This window comes from Gaeumannomyces tritici, assembly GCF_000145635.1.
Source record: "Gaeumannomyces tritici R3-111a-1 unplaced genomic scaffold supercont2.6, whole genome shotgun sequence".
Classification (NCBI taxonomy): domain Eukaryota; kingdom Fungi; phylum Ascomycota; class Sordariomycetes; order Magnaporthales; family Magnaporthaceae; genus Gaeumannomyces; species Gaeumannomyces tritici.
In genome coordinates, this window is record NW_008804550.1 from 335,416 (window position 1) to 356,224 (window position 20,809).

The 20,809-nt window shown below is 57.9% G+C and overlaps 6 protein-coding genes across 6 annotated transcripts; 1 reads left to right on the plus strand and 5 right to left on the minus strand.

Moving 5' to 3' along the window:
• Positions 1-1,068: 1,068 nt before the first annotated feature.
• GGTG_10467 (protease) lies at positions 1,069-3,564 on the minus strand. Its single transcript, XM_009228340.1, has 2 exons — positions 2,431-3,564; positions 1,069-2,370 (listed from the first exon to the last, which is right to left on the minus strand). The coding sequence occupies exons 1-2, from the start codon at positions 3,130-3,132 to the stop codon at positions 1,678-1,680; spliced, it is 1,395 nt and encodes a 464-aa protein (XP_009226604.1). The 5' UTR covers positions 3,133-3,564; the 3' UTR covers positions 1,069-1,677.
• A 6,375-nt stretch (positions 3,565-9,939) lies between these two features.
• GGTG_10468 (hypothetical protein) lies at positions 9,940-10,814 on the minus strand (the record flags this gene model as incomplete). Its single annotated transcript, XM_009228341.1, has 3 exons — positions 10,672-10,814; positions 10,340-10,417; positions 9,940-10,053 (listed from the first exon to the last, which is right to left on the minus strand). Exons 1-3 carry the CDS (start codon positions 10,792-10,794, stop codon positions 9,940-9,942), a joined length of 315 nt encoding a protein of 104 aa, XP_009226605.1. The 5' UTR covers positions 10,795-10,814.
• Positions 10,815-10,939: 125 nt separating this feature from the next.
• GGTG_10469 (hypothetical protein) lies at positions 10,940-15,009 on the plus strand. Its single transcript, XM_009228342.1, has 2 exons — positions 10,940-13,730; positions 13,819-15,009. The coding sequence occupies exons 1-2, from the start codon at positions 12,038-12,040 to the stop codon at positions 14,064-14,066; spliced, it is 1,941 nt and encodes a 646-aa protein (XP_009226606.1). The 5' UTR covers positions 10,940-12,037; the 3' UTR covers positions 14,067-15,009.
• On the minus strand, positions 14,971-16,684 carry GGTG_10470 (hypothetical protein). Its single transcript, XM_009228343.1, has one exon. The coding sequence runs from the start codon at positions 16,522-16,524 to the stop codon at positions 15,064-15,066; it is 1,461 nt and encodes a 486-aa protein (XP_009226607.1). The 5' UTR covers positions 16,525-16,684; the 3' UTR covers positions 14,971-15,063.
• GGTG_10471 (hypothetical protein) lies at positions 16,673-19,830 on the minus strand. The gene has a single exon (XM_009228344.1). It carries the CDS (start codon positions 19,568-19,570, stop codon positions 16,964-16,966), a length of 2,607 nt encoding a protein of 868 aa, XP_009226608.1. The 5' UTR covers positions 19,571-19,830; the 3' UTR covers positions 16,673-16,963.
• A 311-nt stretch (positions 19,831-20,141) lies between these two features.
• GGTG_10472 (hypothetical protein) lies at positions 20,142-20,483 on the minus strand (the record flags this gene model as incomplete). Its single annotated transcript, XM_009228345.1, has 1 exon — positions 20,142-20,483. One exon carries the CDS (start codon positions 20,481-20,483, stop codon positions 20,142-20,144), a length of 342 nt encoding a protein of 113 aa, XP_009226609.1.
• Between the last annotated feature and the right edge of the window lie 326 nt (positions 20,484-20,809).

A 20,809-nucleotide genomic window follows, 5' to 3' on the forward strand; every position in this document is an offset into this window, starting at 1 on the left:
GCACCCTAGGTGACGACAAGACGGCAAAACAGGGGCGATTGAAACAGCCAGGCGTTCGTCGATTGGAGGCGGGCGGGCTTGAAACAAGCGCCTGTACGCCCGCCTTACCGCTGGCGTTGGGATCCTCTGCCAATTGATCAGTCCATCCAACAAAAAACGAGTGGCAGCGAACAAAAGGTCGATTCGGTTGGCTGAGCCGAATGCGAGAAGGTGATGTGGTGTATGGGCTGTGATTTGTGGGTCGTCGTCGGCCTGTTGATTCCTCAGCCGGGCATGCCTGACCGTCTGCTTTAGAATAAAAAATAAAAATAATAATAAAAAAATAAAACGGGCAGGAGGTCAGGCATGGATCCCTAAACACACTTATTCACCAATGAAAAAAAACAGCCCGACCTCGGATAAAGGTGCAACACGAACGACGGGGGTGTGTAACCCGCAAAAGCAGGCAGACCCCCTTTTGCGTTTCGTCTCGACCTCTTCTTCGCTGTCCGTTTGACTGTGTGGCGTGTCGTGCATCGGTTTGGTCATGTGCGAATCGGGACAGGTGTGTGTGTGTGGGTGTCCCTCTTTTTGTAGCTCCAAGTGCAGCACGTTGCAAAAAATTGGTTGCGTGTCTATACTAGCCCCTCCTAGTGCAATAACATGGACGCCATGATGGCAAAGATAAGAGAACCACAGCATAAGAGACAAAAGGCAGGGGAGTGGGGGATCTTCTGCACAGCTCGAGATCTCGGAAAGGAGAGAGTGGACGCTCTTTTCCCGCGGATGGCGGAACAACCCAAAACGGCTAAGGGCATGCATGAGATCCTCGCGTCTTTTTTTCCGCAGGGGGGTCCGTTTTGTTCACAGAGCCCCAAGACACGAGTAAAGGCTCGCGCGGCTACCAAAGTCCTGGGCGTGTCGGAACGCTTGGCTTCCTCGTCCTTGGCCATCTGGGCGCTCTCCCAAGAACAGGAGCAGGTGATCCCATCCCCTGCCTAGCAAGGCCAAAATGTTCGCCGCATCTCTTGGGCGGGCCGAGCGCGGAGAGCGGGGTCCGTGCTCGGGTTCAATTCGAAGTGGGCGCGACCTGTCTGGTCTTGGCCGCCGAACGAGGTCAAGGCACTAGGGCCAGCAACAAAAGGGGGCGGTGAATAACCTCGAGGCTAGCATTAAGTTCCTACCCTTTATCAGGAGGCTCATCTCAAAAGTGAGGATGAGTGAATAACCAAGATGTGTAAATACAAAGCCGCCAAATCAAATAACTCGTATGCTCGCAGAAAAACGCCAGTGTCCAATGGTCGCCAAGCCGACGATGCTAGATCTGAAGGTCCCACTCAAGCCACCCAGAAAACGGAGCAAGCCATATCCACTCTCCGTCAAACCATTGGGAGGCAAATGCCTGGGCGAGAGTGCCGGCCGGAGGGTCGTGTGGGAAGAGGAACCGAATGAAAGGGAAATCCAATTGCCAAAAGACGAACTGCTTGTCGCAATATAACCGATAAGTGCAAAAACGTCGTAGGGGAATATGCTTCTATGACGTGAGCAGATATCTGTTTATTTTTTTTGGTCTCCCTTGCCGTTTTCTTTGGGCCCTTCGCGGTAGCAAGAGAATGGTCCCGTTGCGCCCAATGAGATCCCCTCGACGCCTGAAATGGTGTATGTACAAAAATCCAAGAATTTGATATGCGAAGATTTTTAAACGTTGCCGTTGTTGGCGATGCGGTTGGTGGTGCCGCGAGTGTTGTTCTTGACCGTGGCGCCCATGGCGTCAGCGAGGGCCTTCATCCTAGCATCGACCTTGTCCGCGGCGCTGCTGAGAGCGCCACCGGCAGTGAGGGTAGGGTCGAGGGCCATGAGGTACGCAGCCAGGCCGGCGACGTGGGGGGAGGCCATCGAGGTACCCGACAGGGCTTTGGAGCCAGTGTTGGACTTGGCGTCGACGCTCACCACTTGGACTCCAGGAGCGAAGATGTCGACAACCTCGCCGAAGTTGGAGAAGCTAGCCTTCGCGTCGGTGCGCTGGTCAATGGCGCCAACGGTGATGGCACCAGCAGCCGATGCGGGAGACGAGTTGGCGGCATTCTGGTTCTCGTTGCCAGCAGCGACGACGGGGACGACGCCGGCAGCGCGGATGTTGTTGATGGCCTCGTTGACGGCCCTGGAAGAAGCACCACCAAGCGACATGTTCATGACGGACTTGCGACCCCGACCGTTCTCCGCGACGTTCTTGGCAACAAAGTTCATGCCCGCGATGACACCGGAGTTTTGGCCACCGCCTTGGGCATCAAGGACCTTGACACCAACGATCTTGGCATTCTTGGCGACACCAAAGGTCTTGCCGGCGATGGTACCGGCGCAGTGAGAGCCGTGACCATTCTCATCAACTTCCTATTGCGAGAGCACATTAATTAGCTGCGCTTAATGTGAACAAATGGCAGGACTACTTACCGTCCCGGGGTTGATGAAGTTGGCCTCCACAGGAAATTCAGCACGGCCCTCGAACTCGGTGTGGGTGATGCGGACACCAGTGTCGACGACGTAAACGGTGATGTTCTGACCGGCAGTCTCGTCAAAGGTGTAGGTACCCGTGGTGGCGCCATTGGGCGCTGTGGCGCTGAGGCGAAACAGGCCGCTGGGGGCACCAGTCTGAGAGGTAGAGGCACGCTTGGTGAGCGGCCCAGAGGCATCGACAGGCAGGGCATGCATGTCGCTGTCCTCCTCGAGGACAGGGGTCTCGGGGATGTTGAGCTGGACCTTGGCGTCACCCTCAACATATGCAACCGTGGGGTCCTTCATGATGTCCAGGATGGTCTTGTCGTCGGCATCCAGCATCAGTGCCCTCCACTTGTTGATCTGGCAAGTCTGGACACGGGTCGACAGCTGGCGGCCGTCGAGCGAGCGCTTGTAGACATTGCGCTTGGCGATGGTGGACATGATCGAGGCCTGCGAGGCGTCAATGTCGGCGGTGTCCATGCTGCTGTTGTAGACGACGATGTAGCTGCTGGGGATAAGGTTCAAGGCCTCAGCATTGGCGATGGGCAGGCCAATGAACTTGCCATCCCTGAAGAGCTGAGGGGCGGCGCTGGCCAACGGCGCCAGGAGGGCAACCGCGGCGACGAAGGGGGCGAAGATGGAAGTTATGGGAGCCATCTTGCTTTAGTTTTTGTTACCGGAACAAGGGTGAATAAGGAGGAGTGAAGAAGAGAAGAAAAGAGACGCGGTCTGCTTTTAAGATTCCGGGGACGGAGTGTGGGAGGTCCGAGACAGCAGCAAGTGAGAAGTCTAAACGAATCCGCCTGCCAGCTCAACTAGGTGGGCTAAAGGTCAAAGAGTGAAAAGGACGGATGGGGATATTGTCTTTATATGTGATATTTGTGAAAATAAAATAAAGAGGTTTGTTAACTGTAAACCCAACACGACCAGGCGGGAAGGAGGGTGGCTAGTGCGTAAAAGCAGATCACTTGGACCGCAGGAGCTAAAGAAACCGAGAAGGAAGAATAGAAGGAAGAGAAAAAAAAGAAGGAAGGACGGCTGTCTAAGCTTGCTGCGCCTGCATGAACCGGACTTGGGATAATGGGATCATATCTGGTCCTAAGGGATGGGCGAGGCGGCAGTAAATAAAGAGGAGCGGCGGCTCATAAACCAGCGGGCCAAACGGAAGACGAGGACCAGGGGGTCAGGGGGGGTGGATGCTTCACAGCAGGACCCCGGGCAGACCGACGGAACGTAGGTACCTACGCCACACAGGCCAGTCGTGGTGCCGCGGATAGGGAACAGGGCCGGCATGATCAGGCATCTGGAAGGGGTGGGGTGTGGACCGACTGGGCCAGAGAGAGGCCTGAATCGGGGAGTCGGGCCACAGGGGTGGGTGGTGGATGAGGAGTGGGAGAGAGGAGCTTGAGCTTGAGCCATCCATGCAGTGTCGGGTTCGGCAGGTGCGGCGGCTGCTGGTTGGAGCTCCCTACCTACTGTACTGTGACACTCGGTATAGTACTGGCCATGAGGTGGTAGGCATAGCGCCAGCCCAGCCAAGTGCCTTGTGGCTATTGCAGGGGGGGCTCCGGCAGCGCTGTGGCACGCCGCCCACGCTCCTCGCTGGCGATGTTAGGGTAGTGGGTCCATCGATGGTGCCAAGTCAAACACCACGGCCCTTGCAGCAGCCTCTGGGCCTTCCCGGTCCTGGCGGCGGGCGGGCCACTAGCCCCGATCAGGTAGCAGTTCCATGTGGGGCTCCTCATCCCCCTGGCCGAGAGCGGGGCGGCCGCAAGGATGATGGAACAAAGCAGATGGGGCCGCGCTGGAAATAGGGTTCGGGGCCATGCAAAAAGCCCGCCAGTCTGGTGCAGTCTGATGCAGTCCGATCTGCGATTGTAGGCCGCTTATTCGCAGCTTCCGTCACCAGAGCGGTATTGCATTTCAAATTGCGATTGTTTCGGACCCTTCCGTGGTGATTTGGAGCGATTTCGAGTCGGCTGGTTAGCTTTGGTTAGCTCGCTGCATCGTGTGCTCGTCATCTCCCCGTCAGCCTGTCAGGGCGCCTACCGCCGGCCGACGCAGGCACCGCCATATTGACCATGCTGATCCAGAGCCCGTCTCTCGGCTCTGGCTGGTGGCAACCTAAAAAAGCCCGCCCCGCGCATGAAGGATCGGCCCTGCGACACACCTGGGCGCGAGCCAGCCACCAGCCATTAACGAGCCGAGACCGGTCGACAGGCCTGTGCGGATGGTCACTCGAGTCTACTGTGTGTGTGAGCCTCAATGCGGTGTGCACGCAAGCAGGAACACCCAAGTGGCGAGCACCTTGGCCATCCCTGGTCCCAATAATAGCCGGCTACATGATGGCGACGCCTTCGTGGCCCCCTGTCTCTGTCCGCGACGTGACAACCGTAGTATTCGCAGTCAACCAAGCTCGGACTCTGGCAGTCGTCAATTCCCGCAGGAGCATCAGGATTTGCAGCTCATGGGATGAGCGTGGGGTTTTAGGGTCTGCCGCGAAGCCGCACATGTACATTGGCCGATCAATCCTGGTCGGCGGTAAAAGGCAGCCCGGACTGTGATATCCTCTTTTGTTTCCTGCTCACCGTTTTGTTTACCAAGATAATGAATAATGCCCCTCAGTGGCGCTGCAGTAAAAAAGAAAGCAAAGAACACAGCCCAAGAGGACATCACAGCCATCAATAATGGTCACACATACCCCATACTAGAGCCGGGTTCACATCACCTCCCCCCCCCTGCGCCAAGAGCTGTCCTGATCCGGTGTGGGTGCCGCCGACTCAAGAAGGTCGCAACCGCATGAGAAACAGCCTCGTGCGGGTAAGTAGGGGGCAAAAATAACAATAACACTTACAAGCTTCGACACTACCTTCAAGGTTCAGACGCACCGGCACGCTCTCCCCACCCGTCTTGGCTCTCGGGAACGCCCACGAACGATATTCAGAAAGACTGAGAGCAAGCGTCACATACACACACAGACGGATGCGAGCCGACGGGGAAGACTTTGCGTGGAGCGCATGTGCCACTGACTAGGCTTTTGGGTACGTAGATAGAAGCTATGCTGCAGGGCCGGTGCGGTGCCACGCATACAGTAGGCACTGCACTTGCGCCGCGTTTCCCCGTCTTCAGAAAGCGTCGGTACCACGTCAGCGGAATAGGCTACGATGCTTGTTCAGCGCCAGGCAGGCGGCCGCCTCCGCCTCTCATCCGTCATCCCATCACCTGCAACATGGCGCTTAGGTCCCCCTACCTAGTCCATGGCAAAGGCGAGGCGGCAACTTTATCGGCGGTAAGGAACAACCCTTAGATCCCCGGTCATGTGTTTGTGCTTCGTGCACACCTAAACCCCGGCCAAGCTATCACCGTAAGTGACCATCACGATTATCTCCACCAATTTGGAAGGTTTTCGAAAGTTTTAGCCATTGGATGGTTTCGACACAGAAAAAATGATAAAGGAATCGGGCTTTGAGTTTTTCAACAGCCCAAATTTGAATGGTTTATCTACGGTATATTGGGATCTGGAGCTGTCCTTGGTGGCACGTGTAACAGTAGCGACAGAGAGCTCACACCAACAATCTGGCAGGGGTAGGGAGCAAGGGGAAGAGCACGCCAGCCGTCACAATCTGTCGGATCGACAGCAAACGTGTCTGCAGTCAGAGTTTATCGAAACGGCTTCCTATTCCCGATGCCTTGGCCCGAAGGAGACATCAATGCAGCCGATCGAATGCTGCACGTAATGGCTTCGGGTATTCCTAATGTTCCGACGATCCACCATCGTCGCCGACGCCTGGCCGCGTCGTACTAAGCAAAGCACCGGCGCCAACTCTGATGGTTCACCCTCCGGCTTTTCTTGGTCTTATCAAAAGTACGTGTCTGCCGGGTGCCGACGCCCAGGTCCTTGTAAGAGCCAGGCCTGAGTCCGTCGACTGGGTGTGCCGCGTTGATGTGCGGAGCTGGCCATCTCGTCGAGGCTAGCGCCTGCGAGATTGGAGGATCCTCTCTTGATGCTCGGCAACACTCCGCCATCCGTTCGATCTAGATGTTTGGCAACGAAGCGGAGTGGCCCTTCGGCAGAAGCTGCCTCTGGGGAAGAGAAGAAAACAAAAGACCATACCTACCAGACGAGATCCCGCCCCAAGACGGCGCCATATTACGGTGAGGCGGCCTCAAGGCGACGCACCACCTGGAGCCGACCCTGCGTGCGGTGGTCAGCCCGCCCGCCTAGCAGGGCGGCGAAACCATTGCGACTCCGTCCTCGTTTTGACAGCCCGACGACAGCGGACGAGCCTTTCCCCATGCGGAAGACGAAACCCCCAGTCCACTCCCACATCCCTTTTGCTCCCCACCACGCCGAAAGAGACAGTACGCCGTGAGCGCGTTAAATCCTTCCGCATCTGGCGCATCGCAGGAGTGTCTGCGGTGCTGCGGTGGCATGGGCCCCACCTTCAAGAAACCCGTCCCATTGAAGCACGGAAGCTTTGTGTGGATGTGGGTCCAGGGGGTGTGAAACGAAGTGCGTCCCCCTTTCTTTTGTGACTTTTGTTTTATTTATTTATTTAATTTATCATTCCGACTGTCGGACGGCCAAGGCTGTGGGGTACACTGGCATTTCTGGATTCAGCGGATCAGAAACGCAGGGGGCACAGTCGTGAGCCATCATTTGTTGCATACTACCTAGGTAGCAGCTCCCAATCCTACCCAGCCGATGAGAGCCACCCGATTCTCCCAGCAGACCCCAACTAAAAACAACACGATCGCCCAGCGACCTGGGAAATTCGAGGAGCGTCGGCAGAAAAGGGATTGACCGGACGACAGGCCAGGCCTGCGTGGAATTGGCCAACCCCGCCTTGCATGAGAAATCAGCCGCAATACACCTTAATTCTTTATTTCCACTGCCCCGCTGGATGGGGAATGAAAGCAAAGGCCGTCGCCCTCCACCGCCACTTGAAAACATATTCCGCCGACACCGTTGGGAGAGGTGGGACCCTGCGTCAGCATGTGGGAGTCGGGGAGGCACGCGAAACTGGGCGGGCGGCCGTCATTGACTGCCAAGACTTGAAAGTGTGTCGCGGACATTTTTCCTTTACTCGCCTGCATGCCTGATAGCTGTGATTTGTTCACATTGGGTTTATCGATCAAACAAGGGATGGCCCATAATAGAGCGTGACACTTCCCTGCTGGCGATCATATCGAGGCACTTCGTTTCCGCATTTCTACTGCCAACTTTCAACCCCGGGTAAGGCTATTCTCTGGCTTGAAGCACGCACCCCGTTTGTTTACCTTTCCCATGACGATGCCACGAAACCAGAGACAGAGCAGGAGACACGAGAAACCAGTGCCGGGGGGTTCTACCTAGAAGGCAAGACACGCCAATGATACCCACACGTCAAGGAGAGAAAACCTAGGCGCAGCGCTTCAGGCCTGGTCCAGCCTCTGCATGTTCTTCCAAGACCTAGGCTTTGTCGGCAAAGACTCCTGGTTGAAATGGCCAAGGGCAGAACACCCCCTTCGGGGTCTATGTTTAGACCGTGGCCATGGGCCTCAAGGGGTAGGCGAAGACAGTCTCTCTGAACGATGCGCATTGCTGTCGAAGCTAGGCCTCCCCTCTAATACATCTTGGCTCTCTCGGGAACAGCGAGCCTACCCGGTATGAGTTAAGGTTGATTTCCTCCTGGTCCCTCCGTTCTTCCAATCCTTCGCATACCCCTTACACCGCCTACTGGGTCCAAACCCGCTGAGGCTATATTGAGCTATGGAGCCCGACCTGGGGCTTTGACCTCGCCCAGCTCCGAATATTGAGCGAGTATTGATGGAGAACGCACTGGAGCGGCGTCAAAAGGACCAAAGCACCGCCGTGACCAACCCACTCTCCTATCCTTACCACCTACCTCGGACCTGTCCAATCACCTATAGGTACTACCCAGATACGGTCGCGATCCCCATCCTTTACATCCACCAGGTGCACTCTGCAGGAAGCCTCGCGCTGGCTCTACGCTGCGTCACGGCGTCGACGGCGTGGTCGGTTTGGTAGGTGCACTCCGAACTGCAGTTTGCCGCCCAGCCCACGATGCTGTGCTGCCCCCTTTTTTCTTGGTCCAACCCGGCGCCAGCTTGTCGTAGAAGGAGAGGCGGCGGGTGTGCTAATGAAAAAAAAAAAAAAAGGACGAACCGCGCCAAACTTATCGCGAGTGGCAGCTGAAATCCGGACGAAAGGACGCCACGACAACGGGGCTTGAGTCTGTTGTCAACCACGCCGACTTTTTTTTCTCTCTTGCTCCCGCGCGGCGCATGTGGCGTCACGCACCAGACTGGAACGTGGCTTTTCTCTTCCTCTAATCCTCAGTCCTCAGCTCCCCTGCCCTCAGCTCCAGCATCGATCGAGTATCGGTTGGTTCCCAGCTAGCTGGCGCCTGGTGGGAATGGCGGCGGCTACCATTTTCGTCGCCTGCCAGCCAACCAAACCCTGCCGCCCCAAGATCGCGGTGGCGGAGGCACAGCCAGATCCTCCAGCCGCAGCTCCCGTGCTGGCGTAATCCTTCTCTGGGGGCTAGACTAGCGTGAGGTAAGCATGCGCCCGTTTCATAGCACGATTGTCAACGACCCCATACATGACGGAGACATCGCCTCGACACAGGTAGAAAGAAACACGCAAGCATCACATCTCCTGCCCTAACCCTCCGCACTTTACCTTTCTTCTCTCTTTGATTCGTGGCACATGTAGCTGGCGGTGGGGGCCACGTCTCCCATCCTGTCTTGGACAGGCGCAGAGACCGGTCCGAGGTTGCAGCCTCCTGCAGGCCGCATGCTGCATGCTCGCCCGCTGCAATCAAAGCCCCGGGAGAAGCACTCAAACCACACCGGTGGCGTGCTTCAACACCATGTGAGCGGGGGAAGGAAGACTGCATGTGCGAGAGTTTGACAAATTGACCCGCCGCCACCTGCCAAACCAGCTGCCATTCCCCACCTCCCCGCCTATCTAATAGATGGATCATCGAAACTTCACTTTAAAACGTTGCAAAGACTCTCCAGGACGCGTGGTTGCAGGGCGCAAGTGGTTGGACGTAGTGGTGCACCGGCCTGAGGCCGGCGGCAGGATGACGGAGGTGTAATCTAGCCAGCCATGCGCGGAGGGGGGGAAACGAAACGTCCATGTGTCCAATATGTGCGCGTCAAACCAGGCCTGCGCTCGTCATACGCGTGTGCCATGCCGCTAATATACTTGAGCATGCAGAGTGCCGCATATATAATACATACCTACGCCCACTCAGCCCCTTTGGCTCTTCTCAGGTCGTTCTCTGTTGTTTTCTCACCCAGTCGGCGTGTCCATGTGCAAAGAAGTGTTTGCATACTTGTTAGTCTCGACGTGCTTAGGCCTCCCGTCGCGATCGCCCGGCTGTCAATTTCTGCCCAAGGGGGGTGAGGCTTGCCGTCGCGTCATGGAAGTCATATGACCGCGAATCGTCCTCATCGCGCGAGACCGATCATGCCGGCCATCTGGCCGGCAAAAGGGCGGGGGCCCCGGTCTCTGTACGTGCCGGCCTGTGAGAGCAGCCCACCGACCCGTCTTCGCCATCCCACCTTCGAAACCGTGAATCGGGGATGACCTAAGCCCCTCCGCCCCTCATGCGCGAGGTGGGCAGCCAGGTGCATTAATCTGCAAATGAACTATGCAGTGAGATGCGCTCAGGGCCCGCCCCAAAATCGCTTTCCGTGGCGCGAGAGTTTTCGCGGCGGGCCTCGGCGGTCGCTCTGTCATGACGGTGTGCCGACGGAGGGGTTGTCTGACAGGAGAGAGCACGAGAAAAAAAGAAGAGAGCGAAAAAAATGGCACGCGACACGAATCAACCGGCAGTGAGAGTCGGACCGGACTTTGCTGGTTGCGACGGTTTTGTTGAGTGCGCTCGACATCAGATTGCTTGCTCGATATGACGTTGAGTAGTGGCTATTATCTGTTAGCAGACAAGGCGGGATGGGACACGAGGACGGCGGGAGCAGGGAACAAGGAGTCAGCGACGACAGAAGAAAGCAAAAGTGAGGCTATCGCCCGCTTTCGGGTTGGACCACTGAATCTCAGATCTTGTTGGCCTCAATTGGAAGCCCATGACTACCGGTCGGGCTGGACCGCTGCAAATGGGAGACAGGGTGGGAAACAGAAACAGGCCGACGGCGGGCCAATCAGACGACCGCCACACTGACCGATAAGCCGATAGCAGTGACCTTGCGGGCCTGCATTGGGTAGCTTGAAATGGGAGGCTCCACTATTGCAGCGACTGGGGGTCTGGCTGCAGCGAAAGTCGGGGCATGGGCTCTAGGGCTCATGCATTCAATTTACGCGGGATTTTACGCGGGATGATGAGGAGGGAGAGCCACGGCATGATGAGAAAAGCTGCCTGGTAGCATATCAACTGCCTGCCTGTCCCAAGGCGGTGGCTGCGGTGTTTTCTAATTGAATGTCTCTCCTGCTGCGCCCTGTCGCGGAAACGAGGGTTATCTCACTTCAGCTCCTAACCCAATCGAAAGCCTCGTGCTGTTCAGCCAGCCGCTGACACGTTCCTAGGAGCAGGACTGCTAATCCGTGGTCACTTTCGCCGGTTCAATTTGTAGTTTAAAATTGATGTGCATTTACCTACCTGTTTTTATTTTGTGCTTTTTCCTGTCTTTTTCTCCTTTTCACGTTCGTATCCCTGGGACCTGTGCCACCATCAGTCCGCTGCCGCCCGCACCGCAGACTCTTGAGTCGCAGTCAATGCACGCAGCAACAGCACAGCAAATCTCGGCCAACTGTGCGACACGCAAACACGACAAAAAATTTCCCTCCTGTTTGTCGAGCTGCTCGATGCTGGTCCCATTCACTCTGCCGCCGACAAAGCACTGAACGAGCACTGAACGAGCACCAAAATAACGGCCAGCAGCCATCCCCCCGCTCTTGATTTTGGTGCTTCTTGAGCCATGTCCACGCTCCAATAGGCCTGACCGTGTCGCTGCCGCTGCAAACCACCCCCACAAGCCCAGCCAATCCTCGCCGGCCAAGTCTCACGCGACAGCCTAAGGCCCATCCTGCCGGCTTGCATCAACACACGCCCACTTTGGAGCCCGACTTGACGGAGTCGAGACCCAGTCAGAGCGACGAGATTGTCTATCACCTGCAAAATTTACCCCCAACCAGAGGGGCCAGGCCGTCTGCTGGGCCGGCTTGAACCCTTTTTTTCTCCTCTCTCTATCGCTGCCACCCCTCCAGTCAACCAAGATCCGAACCGCCCTGGCCGTCCGCTCGGGCTTCAATCCCTCCTCTCGCTGTCGACCTAACCTAAATCCAGCCGGGCCCCTCTCGTCGACTCGTGTCCTGCCTCCCTCGGCTGCACACTCCCCCGCCCGCACTGCGGTCCGAACAGCCAGTCCTCGGGCTCGCTGGCATTCGCCACAGAGATTGATACCGAAGAGAAAACGAACAGAGACTGCGACGGGACTGACTTCTTCCTCTCCATCGCCCCTGCCATGACCTTCGAGGCGCCCGATTGATCCCTTGGACGAAAAATCCGACTCCGACTCCGATCCGATTCCGATGGACTCTGCTACTCTTTCACGTCGGCCGTCTGTCGCCGCCATCCCCGCCAGCGGCGGCGACGATGTCCAGCCAGCCAGCCCGATCCCCGTCGACCCGCGGTCGCCTCGCGTGGTTGACCGACCGCCATCACTCCACGGAGACGAGGCCAAGGTGGCCGCCACCGCCGAGTTGGCCTCCATAATGACGGCTGCCTCCAACCCTGTGTCGCCTGGCCCTGCGAGCCCTCCGCTCTTGGACCCGACACGAAGTCAGGACTTCGTGCCGCCCGCTCGCCCAAGCAGCACCCCGTTTCCTCAGCCCGAGCCCCGAAACTCGGAAATAACATGCACCAGTTGTCCTGCGAGGATCGGCGATGGGATGGACATGGAGCACGACCACGACCACGACCACGACCACGACCACGACCACGACCACGACGACGGGTCTGGCTTCTCGCCCTTTGCGCAGCCTGTCCAGCCTCAGGGCATCGACCTGAACGACCTCCCACCCGAGATCCATGAGTGCATACTCGACCATCTTTTTGGCTACCGCGTGTCGGCTGCCTCCAAGAGCTCCATGGGCATGAATAGTGTTACGCGGAGTTGGGGCACTGCGTTGAGACACTCGAGACGACGCGAGCTGTCGGAGCTGGCCCTTGTCAGCCGCGTCTGGCGGGTGCTGATCCAGGAGCGTCTCTATCGACACATCAAGCTCAAGGCGACGGTGGGCTCTGTCAACGACGCCGTGGCCTACTTTGCCCAGCACCCACACCTGCGGTCCTACGTCAGACACATCGAGGTCTGGTTCCCCGTCTTCCAGCCGAAGCACGGGCCCTCGGTCCTCTTCGCGACATCGGTGCTCCCCACTGTGACCGTCGACGGCCTCACGGCCGCGTCCTACGTGCTGCCGGCAGACAATTGCTCCCTGGAGGAGGCTTTTTACTTTGTCGGCGCCACATTCCCCAAGGTCAGGGTACTCACGCTCGAAGGTGGCGAGCGCAAGAAGGCGCCAAAGGTCAGGCACTTTATTGGAGACGCCAAGTTCTTTGTTCCGCACCACAGCTCGCCGCAGTCTGGCCCCTCTCCCTCGTCAAGCCCATACATCCCGTCGTCTCTGGACATCGCCAGGGAGATGCCCAAGGTTCCCACCATCAGGACTTTGGTGTGCAAGGGCCAGTGGAACCTCATCCGGAGCGAGGACGACTTTGCCGCCATCGCTTCGGCACTTCCCAACCTGGAAGAATGGCATGGGTCCTACAACAAGCCCAAGTCAAAGAGCTACCTCACTATGGCGGCCATTCTACCCCATTTGCCTAATGGGTTGAAGAAGGTGCATCTGTGTCTCGAGGCCGACTACCGGCGCGAACTTTCGTTCCCACCTTACTTCATCAAGGTGTCCAGCCGGCTGCACTTTTGCCAGCGGCTAGGTCTTGCGGCACCAGGCTTGGAGCACATCTCGTACACTGGCCGTGTCTGTCGGGTCTTCTTTGACACCCTTGCCGCCAACGCCGACCCCAGGCTCACGCGCCTTAAGAGCATCGACCTGACGGTCAAGAACTGCTGCCGCCAGGTGACTCACTGGAACGAGTCTGGCTCGGGCATCACCGACATGAAGTTTATCCAGGCCTTTGAGGCCTTGGTGCTTGCTGGCATTCGCGCACTGAAAAGGCTGCGCGCGCTCGAGTACCTGCGGATCCGATATGTGGATCTTGGTAAGTCTCCCACCCATCCTCTCCAAACCCACCACGATGATCGCCTCTGTATGTCTGTCACAGGATTGCTTACGGCCCCCCTTTGCAGATTCGCCGATCCCATCCCTGAACCCTTACTTCATTCTCAACCGCGACGGCTGGGTTGAGGGTGTTTGGAGCGACAGCATCGTCAGGACTCTCCAGGCCGCCCGTCCCGAAGCACGCTTCAGAGAGCTGGCGGACGGGCCCAACAAGGACGGTCGAATGATCATCGGCCCCGAATACATGGGCAAGGTTGTCTCGTTCAAACTGGACAACTACAAGTATCTCTACGGGGGCGCTTTTACCGGCTCCTAGTGGTGACGTCGGCACTTTTGTTGACATGGCGCTTCCCTCATGTCTTGTGATTTTTCAAGTATCCTCTCATCTCTGGGTCTGCTCTCGTTAGACCTTGTTCTCCCTGGCGACAAACACAAACAGAAACACATATGCACAGACACACTCACACATTCGCATTCCAGTTTCCTTGCGTATTATGGCGGGCTGGTGTTAATGGGGCGGTGGTTGGATCTCGCTATCCCTCCCTGGATCACGCATTCTGGTGCTTACCCGCTCGATCCATCCTTGTCTTCTGGCTTCTTGGTCTCCTTTGTCCCCGTTCGCACGGCGGATCAGCATGGCGTTTGAGGGTTGGACTTTGATTTTTCTTATAATACCATGCGGCTTATGGCCCTCCCCCTCGTCTTTTTCTCATATTTGTCATGTCACTTTTGTTGCGCTTTGTTCCATCTTCAGAATTGTCCGATTTCGAACAAGAATCTCGACCTGAGAGTGTCTCCTGCTTGAAAAGCCCCTTAGTTTGTCCCAGACCTCTTTTCTTTGTTTTATCTTGATGTTTACTTGTGTTCTACGGCAAGGTATCTGAGCACGGAAAAACGGCGTGGGTGGTGATCTCCTGAACGAGATCGTGAGTGCTACTGCTAAGCGGGAAGGACGGCACGGAAGAAAACAAGGACTCTAGCTTCGTTTGGTATGAGTTGCAGCGGGCTGGCTACTGGTAGCACTTATCAGACATAGTTCAAAGCTCGAGATCAGTGACTAGGGTGTGTCTTCTCTCGTTTTGAGGGTTGTATTGGATCCGGCCGGGTGCCCGTGCTCACCAAGAGAGCGGAAGACTGGAAAGGAGCATATGATTGCGGTCCTGTAACACCCATTCATCGTCTGCTCTCACCCCCTTTAGAGATATTCCTTAACATGTTGAGGACTTTAGAAGTTTTTTTATCATGATATCCAATTTTATCTATGGAGGATTCTCATTTTACAAACGTGATGCGACTTCGAAGGCCAATTGCCGTCAGAGAGCGCCGACATCGGAAATGACCACGCCCAAGATCCAGCAGTTGATGAGAAAGAAGGACAGCGAGGCGAGCCACAGGCCGGGCAGAAAGACGCTGCGGCCGACGAACTCGAGCTCGAAGCCCTGCTGGAGCCAGGCGGCCTGGCCGGCGACCCACAGCAGCAGGGCGACCAGCCCCTTGCGGCGGCTGCCGGCGACAAGCGAGGACCGCGGCAGGTAGAGGGGCAGCAGGACCATGTACCACAAAAAGTACTGGCTCGTGCAGACCTTGTTGAAGGCGACAAAGGCGAAGGTTTGCGCCAGCATGGCCGAGGCGAGGTCGCGCTTGGCCAGGGCCAGGGGCACGAGGATGGTGGAGAGGAGGAGTTGCGGGACAAAGGCAACGGACTCGATGCTGCCGCCGAGGCTGCTGCTGCTGCTGCTGCTGCCGCTGCTGCCCGAGGTGGCGGCGGACGCGGACTCGAGGTACAGGAGGGTGTTGTAGGGGCTGAAGTTGTGGCGGTGGTCGATGCGCGTGACGTGGTGCAGGTAGGTGTGGGCGAGGAAGGGGTGGCCGTAGAGGGCGTACATGAGCAGGTTGAGGGCCGCGAAGGAGGAGAGGCTGACGGCGGCGAGGAGCAGGCGGGGCGCGGTGACGAAGCCCGCAGCGCGCTGGATGACTGTTGTTCCATCGTCGCGGCGGCGGCGGCGTTTGCCCGAGGAGGAAGTAGGGGAGGGAGAGGCCGACATGTGCTCGTCGTCCATCCACCACACGATGGCGGGGGCGTAGATGAAGGGATAGATCTTGAAGTGCACGCCGAAGCCGAGGATCAGCCCGGCCAGCACGACGCGGCGGCGCAGCACAGCCCACAACAGGGCGGCCACGAGCGCACCGAGCAGGCCCTCGGAAGAGCCGCGCGTGCTTATGGCGGCCACCATGGGGTTGAGCAGCCACACGGCGGCGAAGCGGCGGGCGCGCGCGGGGGACATGGTGCCGCCGCCGCCGCCGCCGCCGCCGCCGTCACCACCACCACCACCGCCACCACCATCCAAAAGGAGGATGCGCACGAGCAGCCAGCCGGCGGCCACGTCAGCGGCGGCAAAGATGACCTTGCCCGAGGAGAACCAGAGCAGGCGCCAGAGGGACGGGCCGGCACTGCCAAAGGTGGTGGGGAGCAGAATCCAGGCCAGAAGGGGCGTGTAGCGGTAGGTGGCGCGGTCGTAAGGGGAGGCGCCGTCGGCGACGAAGCGAGCGGCGTCGGTGAAGACGAGGTAGTCGATGTCGGTGTACTTTACGGGCGACGCGGCGTCCTGCCACACGCCGTAGAGTAGCATGCCGGCGCGTAGCAGGGCGGCCGCGACATAGACGGCGCGGGGGGAGGCGAAGAAGGCGTCTGCTGTTGATGCCTGGGGTGGCTGTATCTGCTGCGATGACGACCCCGTCCCCGCGCGGTCTGGGGGTGGGATTTTTGCAGACATGGTGGTTGTGACTGGCTCCTTTCAAGTGTTTGAGAGTGACGCTTTGGGACAATATGCTCTTTGGTCCGACTAGCCGGATTTCAACATTGGGGATGTTGAGAATGCGGGTTCCAACTCATGATGAGAAGGCTTCTTTCGAATGAGAGAGCAGGGGATAATGAAGTCAATAGACCACCTTGATAGAAGACCAAAGGTGGGGCGATGTGCCCAATCAGTGCTCTTGTCTTGAAGTGCCGTTAGAAATGGCCCCACTACCCCAACCACTAGTACCTGGTACCTAGACAGGAGGTATAAGATGGAATGCCATCCACTGCATCAACTACCATCGCAAACATCTTCCTGCTGGCCGAGTGCCTTGAGAGAAACAAAAAGAACGGTGTAAAATCTACCAAAAAAGTACAGACTGGCTCCGTGGCCGGGGTTGTCACTATGTAAACCCTCATACCCACTGTGATCCGTCTCCTCCCTGCCCTCGTGCTGCTCGCCTGCCGACGTGGGAATAAGAACGGGCGGGCGATGTCTCCAACGATACCCGGCGCAGCGAGTCGGTATTGTCACGGTGTGGACCCCCATATACACTCCGTTCCGCCTCACCTCCCCCTTGCGCTGCTCGCCCGTCGACGTGCGAATGGAGACCGGCGGGTGGTCTTTCCAGCGACACCCGACGCAGAGAGCCGGCGCTGGAGTTGCGTGAACCCTCGTATCCACTCTCTTCCGCCTCCTCCCCCTCCTTGTGCTGCTCGACTGCCAAAGAGCGAATGAAAACGGGCGGGCCGTCAGGCCTGCGGCGCAGATCCTCCTTAACCTCGTCGTCCGTCTTGTCCTTGAACTCTCGAACGTCCAACTCGGCAATCCCCGCGACAACCTGCGCGACGGCAGGCCACGCGCTCCCCAAGAAGCTCATCCTTGTCTCGCCAAGGAACATGGCCGTGATTACAAGCATGAGAACGAGGTGGGCGGCGAAAACGCCGCAAAAGATATAAAAACCGTCCCATTTGTTGGGGATCAGGACGGCCTTGGAGAAGAGCGTGGTGGTGGCGACCTTGAGCTCACACTCGGGCAAGACGTCGTAATAAGCCATCTGCATGAGCCCCGTAAAGAGCGCCTGCAACCCCAGCGCTGCGTTGTTGCCCGTGTGCGCCATTACGCTTTGGAAAAGCCTCGAGTGGCCCCGGTGCGGCACGAATATCGATTCCCCCGAAGCCGTGGTGGTGACGTACTCGTGATCCAGAGAAGTGGTTTGCTTCTCGGAGGATCGGGCCATGGTCCATGCTTCATACAATTGTTTGGGGCCGAATGTTGACCGGGTTTCAGCGCTTGCCGCCGTCCAGTTGCTTTGTGGGTGCAGGCGCAACAGGCCACGTTCTTCAGGGGTACGGGGTTGCAGCGTGGCGCCGAGAAAGTCGCGCGCCGCCTCGCTAACGTACTCGCCCGTTTTGGCGTCCCGTCCCGCCGCTGGCTCCTGTCCGTCGCGGGGGCTGTCGGCGGTGATGTGGTAGTATTGATCGATGGAATTGATAAAGCACAGTGTGGCGTCGATGCCGAGATCCGAACCGTCGAGGCGGAGGCTCTGCCACATGCCCGAAGAGTTGGACTCGGTCAGGGGGTGGCTGGGTTGCATACTGTACTTCCGGAAGCCGTCCTCCTTCATGTACGGTATCCAAAGCTGCAAACTTGATAGCATATTGAAGAGAAGGTATCCATCCGCACCTCCTTTCCCGTAGAGGTTTGACGCAGGTCCAGCAGAGGTTTCGGAATCAGTGGCGGCGTCGAAACCAAGGGAGTCGGAACCAAGGGAGTCGGAACCAAGCGTGTCGGAACCAAGGGCGTTGAAACCAAAAGCGTCATGATTGAAATCGGGGCGCATTTTGCCATCTATAAACCCCACTCGGTTGCCGACGACACACATGAAGACGTGGCTCGAGGCTTCCGGGGACCGGGTAACGTTCGGCTCTATAAATCCGCTCGACGCCTTGCAAGAGAAGGATGGTGCGTCTGCAACACCACCACGTGGAACATAGCGCTGCACGCCTTCGTATTTGTCGTTCCACGAGATGGTTCCTTCAAGATGGAGCATGTTGGTATAATTGAAACTGGTTACCGTTAACTGCGGGCGGACACAGACAACACGCGCATCAAACGCCGACGTGACGCCCTCGTAACTGCGCATCGCTGTGCGCTGGCTGGAGCTGTCCACTGGAAGAAATGCGCGAATTGTGGTGCCTGTGTCGTAATAGTCCTCCCCTTGGACGGGCGAGCCCGGATCTTCGGCGAAGCGGGGGTAAGCTGGGGGTCGGGTCGCCCAGTAGCTGCCCGTTTGCGTTCCGTAAAACTCCGTTGTAGAAGTTTGCAAGGCAACACTGATGTTGGATATGTTGTAGTCGTCGAGGACCTTGACCGTGCTGATGTCGGTGACGAGTAGCGTCGAGCTGAACTGGGTCACCCCCGAAACAATCAGGAGGAGAAAGAGCAGGGCTCCTAAAACCCTGTTCGCCAGTCCACGCTGCCTCCATATGGCGAACGTTATCTCTCCGAAAGGCCCAGAGGTCTCGGCTCGCATAAGGGAGAGCAGGGCGAGGTCTTTGAGCGAGCACCCGCCGCGCTCGAGGACGAGGGACGACAGCATCTGGGTCATAACCCCGACCTGTAGGGCCGCCAGGAAGCGGAGCATCACCGTTGACACGGTGATGATCTGCAGGAGCCGTCCTGAGTTGAGCAGGCGCCTCCAAAGGGTGGTCGGGGGAGAGGGCGAGGTCTCGAAGGTGGCGTCATTGGCGTTTTTCCAGATGAAAGCCAAAAACCCGACGAGGGCGAAGATGGCCAGCGTACCACCACAGATGACCAGCACCTTCAGAACTCCTAGGCTCCTCTTTAACCCCGGCCGTGCCCGACTGGGCTCGGCCGCGTCGTCGATGAAGGGCAGGTCCGGGTCGTCGACATGTGCTTGGCGTGGTGATGGGCTGGGCGGTGCGCCACGGGCACGCAAGGGAGACGGCGGGAGTGCCGAGTGACGGTTGCCGACGGGGCTGTCAGCACCTTGTATCATTTTGGCGGAAGCTCAAGGGCGAAGTATGGAGGGTCCTGCATGATGGGATGCGAGAACGACACGTCGGTCTGGGTAGACGGCATCGGCTCCTTTTCAACGCACGCAACAAGCATGCTTCCCCACCGCTGGCGGGGAAGCCAGTTTCCTCCATGATGGCTTTCGAAGTGTTTCGGCACCTGCAGCCTGCCATCCGACGTCTCTCCCTGCACGACAAGCAGAGGTGAGCGCATGCTGCCATTCTTTTCTGAGCGCGCCCGACGCGTACCATTGGAGCACAAAGGCAGAGTGGGGATTGTCCAGCGTTTGAGAGCCCCAGGCCAATGCGGCGCCAAATAATGCCTGACAAGGCACTTGCCAGTACAGGGCGTCTAACACTTAAGAGAGATCTGCTGATTGGCGCAATTGGGCGAGGTGCATGCGGGAAGCGCCGCGTGAGAAGCGCGGCACGATGGGATCCACTGCTAGGATCCATTGTCCCCTTGAGTCCGTTGGTTCCAGCAGGTTGCTTGGCCTCTGATCTCAGCCAACCAGCCAATCAAGTCTTCCCATTTTAGGGTATGTTGCGGATCCTCTAGCCGCTTTTGGAGGCCGAGTTGACGGCCGTGACCCAACGACACTCAAGCTGATGCTGGGGATGCAGGGTCGAGCGGGCCGGGGAGCTGAATGAACAACGAAAAAGACCCATCGCCCCACCGGTTGCCAGCAACGAGGCCGCGGGCCGCAGGCCAGCAGGCCAGCAGGCCGTGTCGACGTCCATGCCGCCGCCGTCATGGAGTGCGGACAGCGAGAGAAGCACCAGGCTGCTTTTTCGAGGCACAGTAGTCGGGGCGGGGGGTCGCTGGGCCGTCTGGGGGCTGTGATTCGGCCGAGAATCGGGCTGATTTAGGGCGGGACGTGGTTGCATCAGCATCATGTTTTGTCATGCCCCTGGTCAGTGCGGGCACGCAACGGATGCAGTCCGCCTCAGCCCCCAATCCCTCAATATAGTGTGCCGTTCCATAGCAACGTTGGGCACGAGCCGCGTGATAGCGGCCTCGGCGGACGAAGGGGCCCGCCGCGCTCGAAGGTCTGGGGGCGGGCCCTCCAGATGCCTTAGTCGGTCACTGATAGGAGTTTGGCAATGGCGCAGTAATCTGTGCCCTACAGGACCTTATTGTGAAACAAATAAGAACATTAGAAAGGCGAAGCGACCCAGGAAAAAGAAGAGAGAAAAGAAGAGAAAAAAGAAGAGAAAAAGAA

Bases quoted from the DNA above. Each gene is read 5' to 3' on its own strand.
- GGTG_10469 (XM_009228342.1), top strand. From the start codon at position 12,038: ATGGACTCTGCTACTCTTTCACGTCGGCCGTCTGTCGCCGCCATCCCC. The intron at 13,731-13,818 runs GTAAGTCTCCCA...CCCCCTTTGCAG, and splicing joins GATCCGATATGTGGATCTTG to ATTCGCCGATCCCATCCCTG.
- GGTG_10467 (XM_009228340.1), bottom strand. From the start codon at position 3,132: ATGGCTCCCATAACTTCCATCTTCGCCCCCTTCGTCGCCGCGGTTGCC. The intron at 2,371-2,430 runs GTAAGTAGTCCT...CTCTCGCAATAG, and splicing joins ACTTCATCAACCCCGGGACG to GAAGTTGATGAGAATGGTCA.
- GGTG_10470 (XM_009228343.1), bottom strand. From the start codon at position 16,524: ATGTCTGCAAAAATCCCACCCCCAGACCGCGCGGGGACGGGGTCGTCA.
- GGTG_10471 (XM_009228344.1), bottom strand. From the start codon at position 19,570: ATGATACAAGGTGCTGACAGCCCCGTCGGCAACCGTCACTCGGCACTC.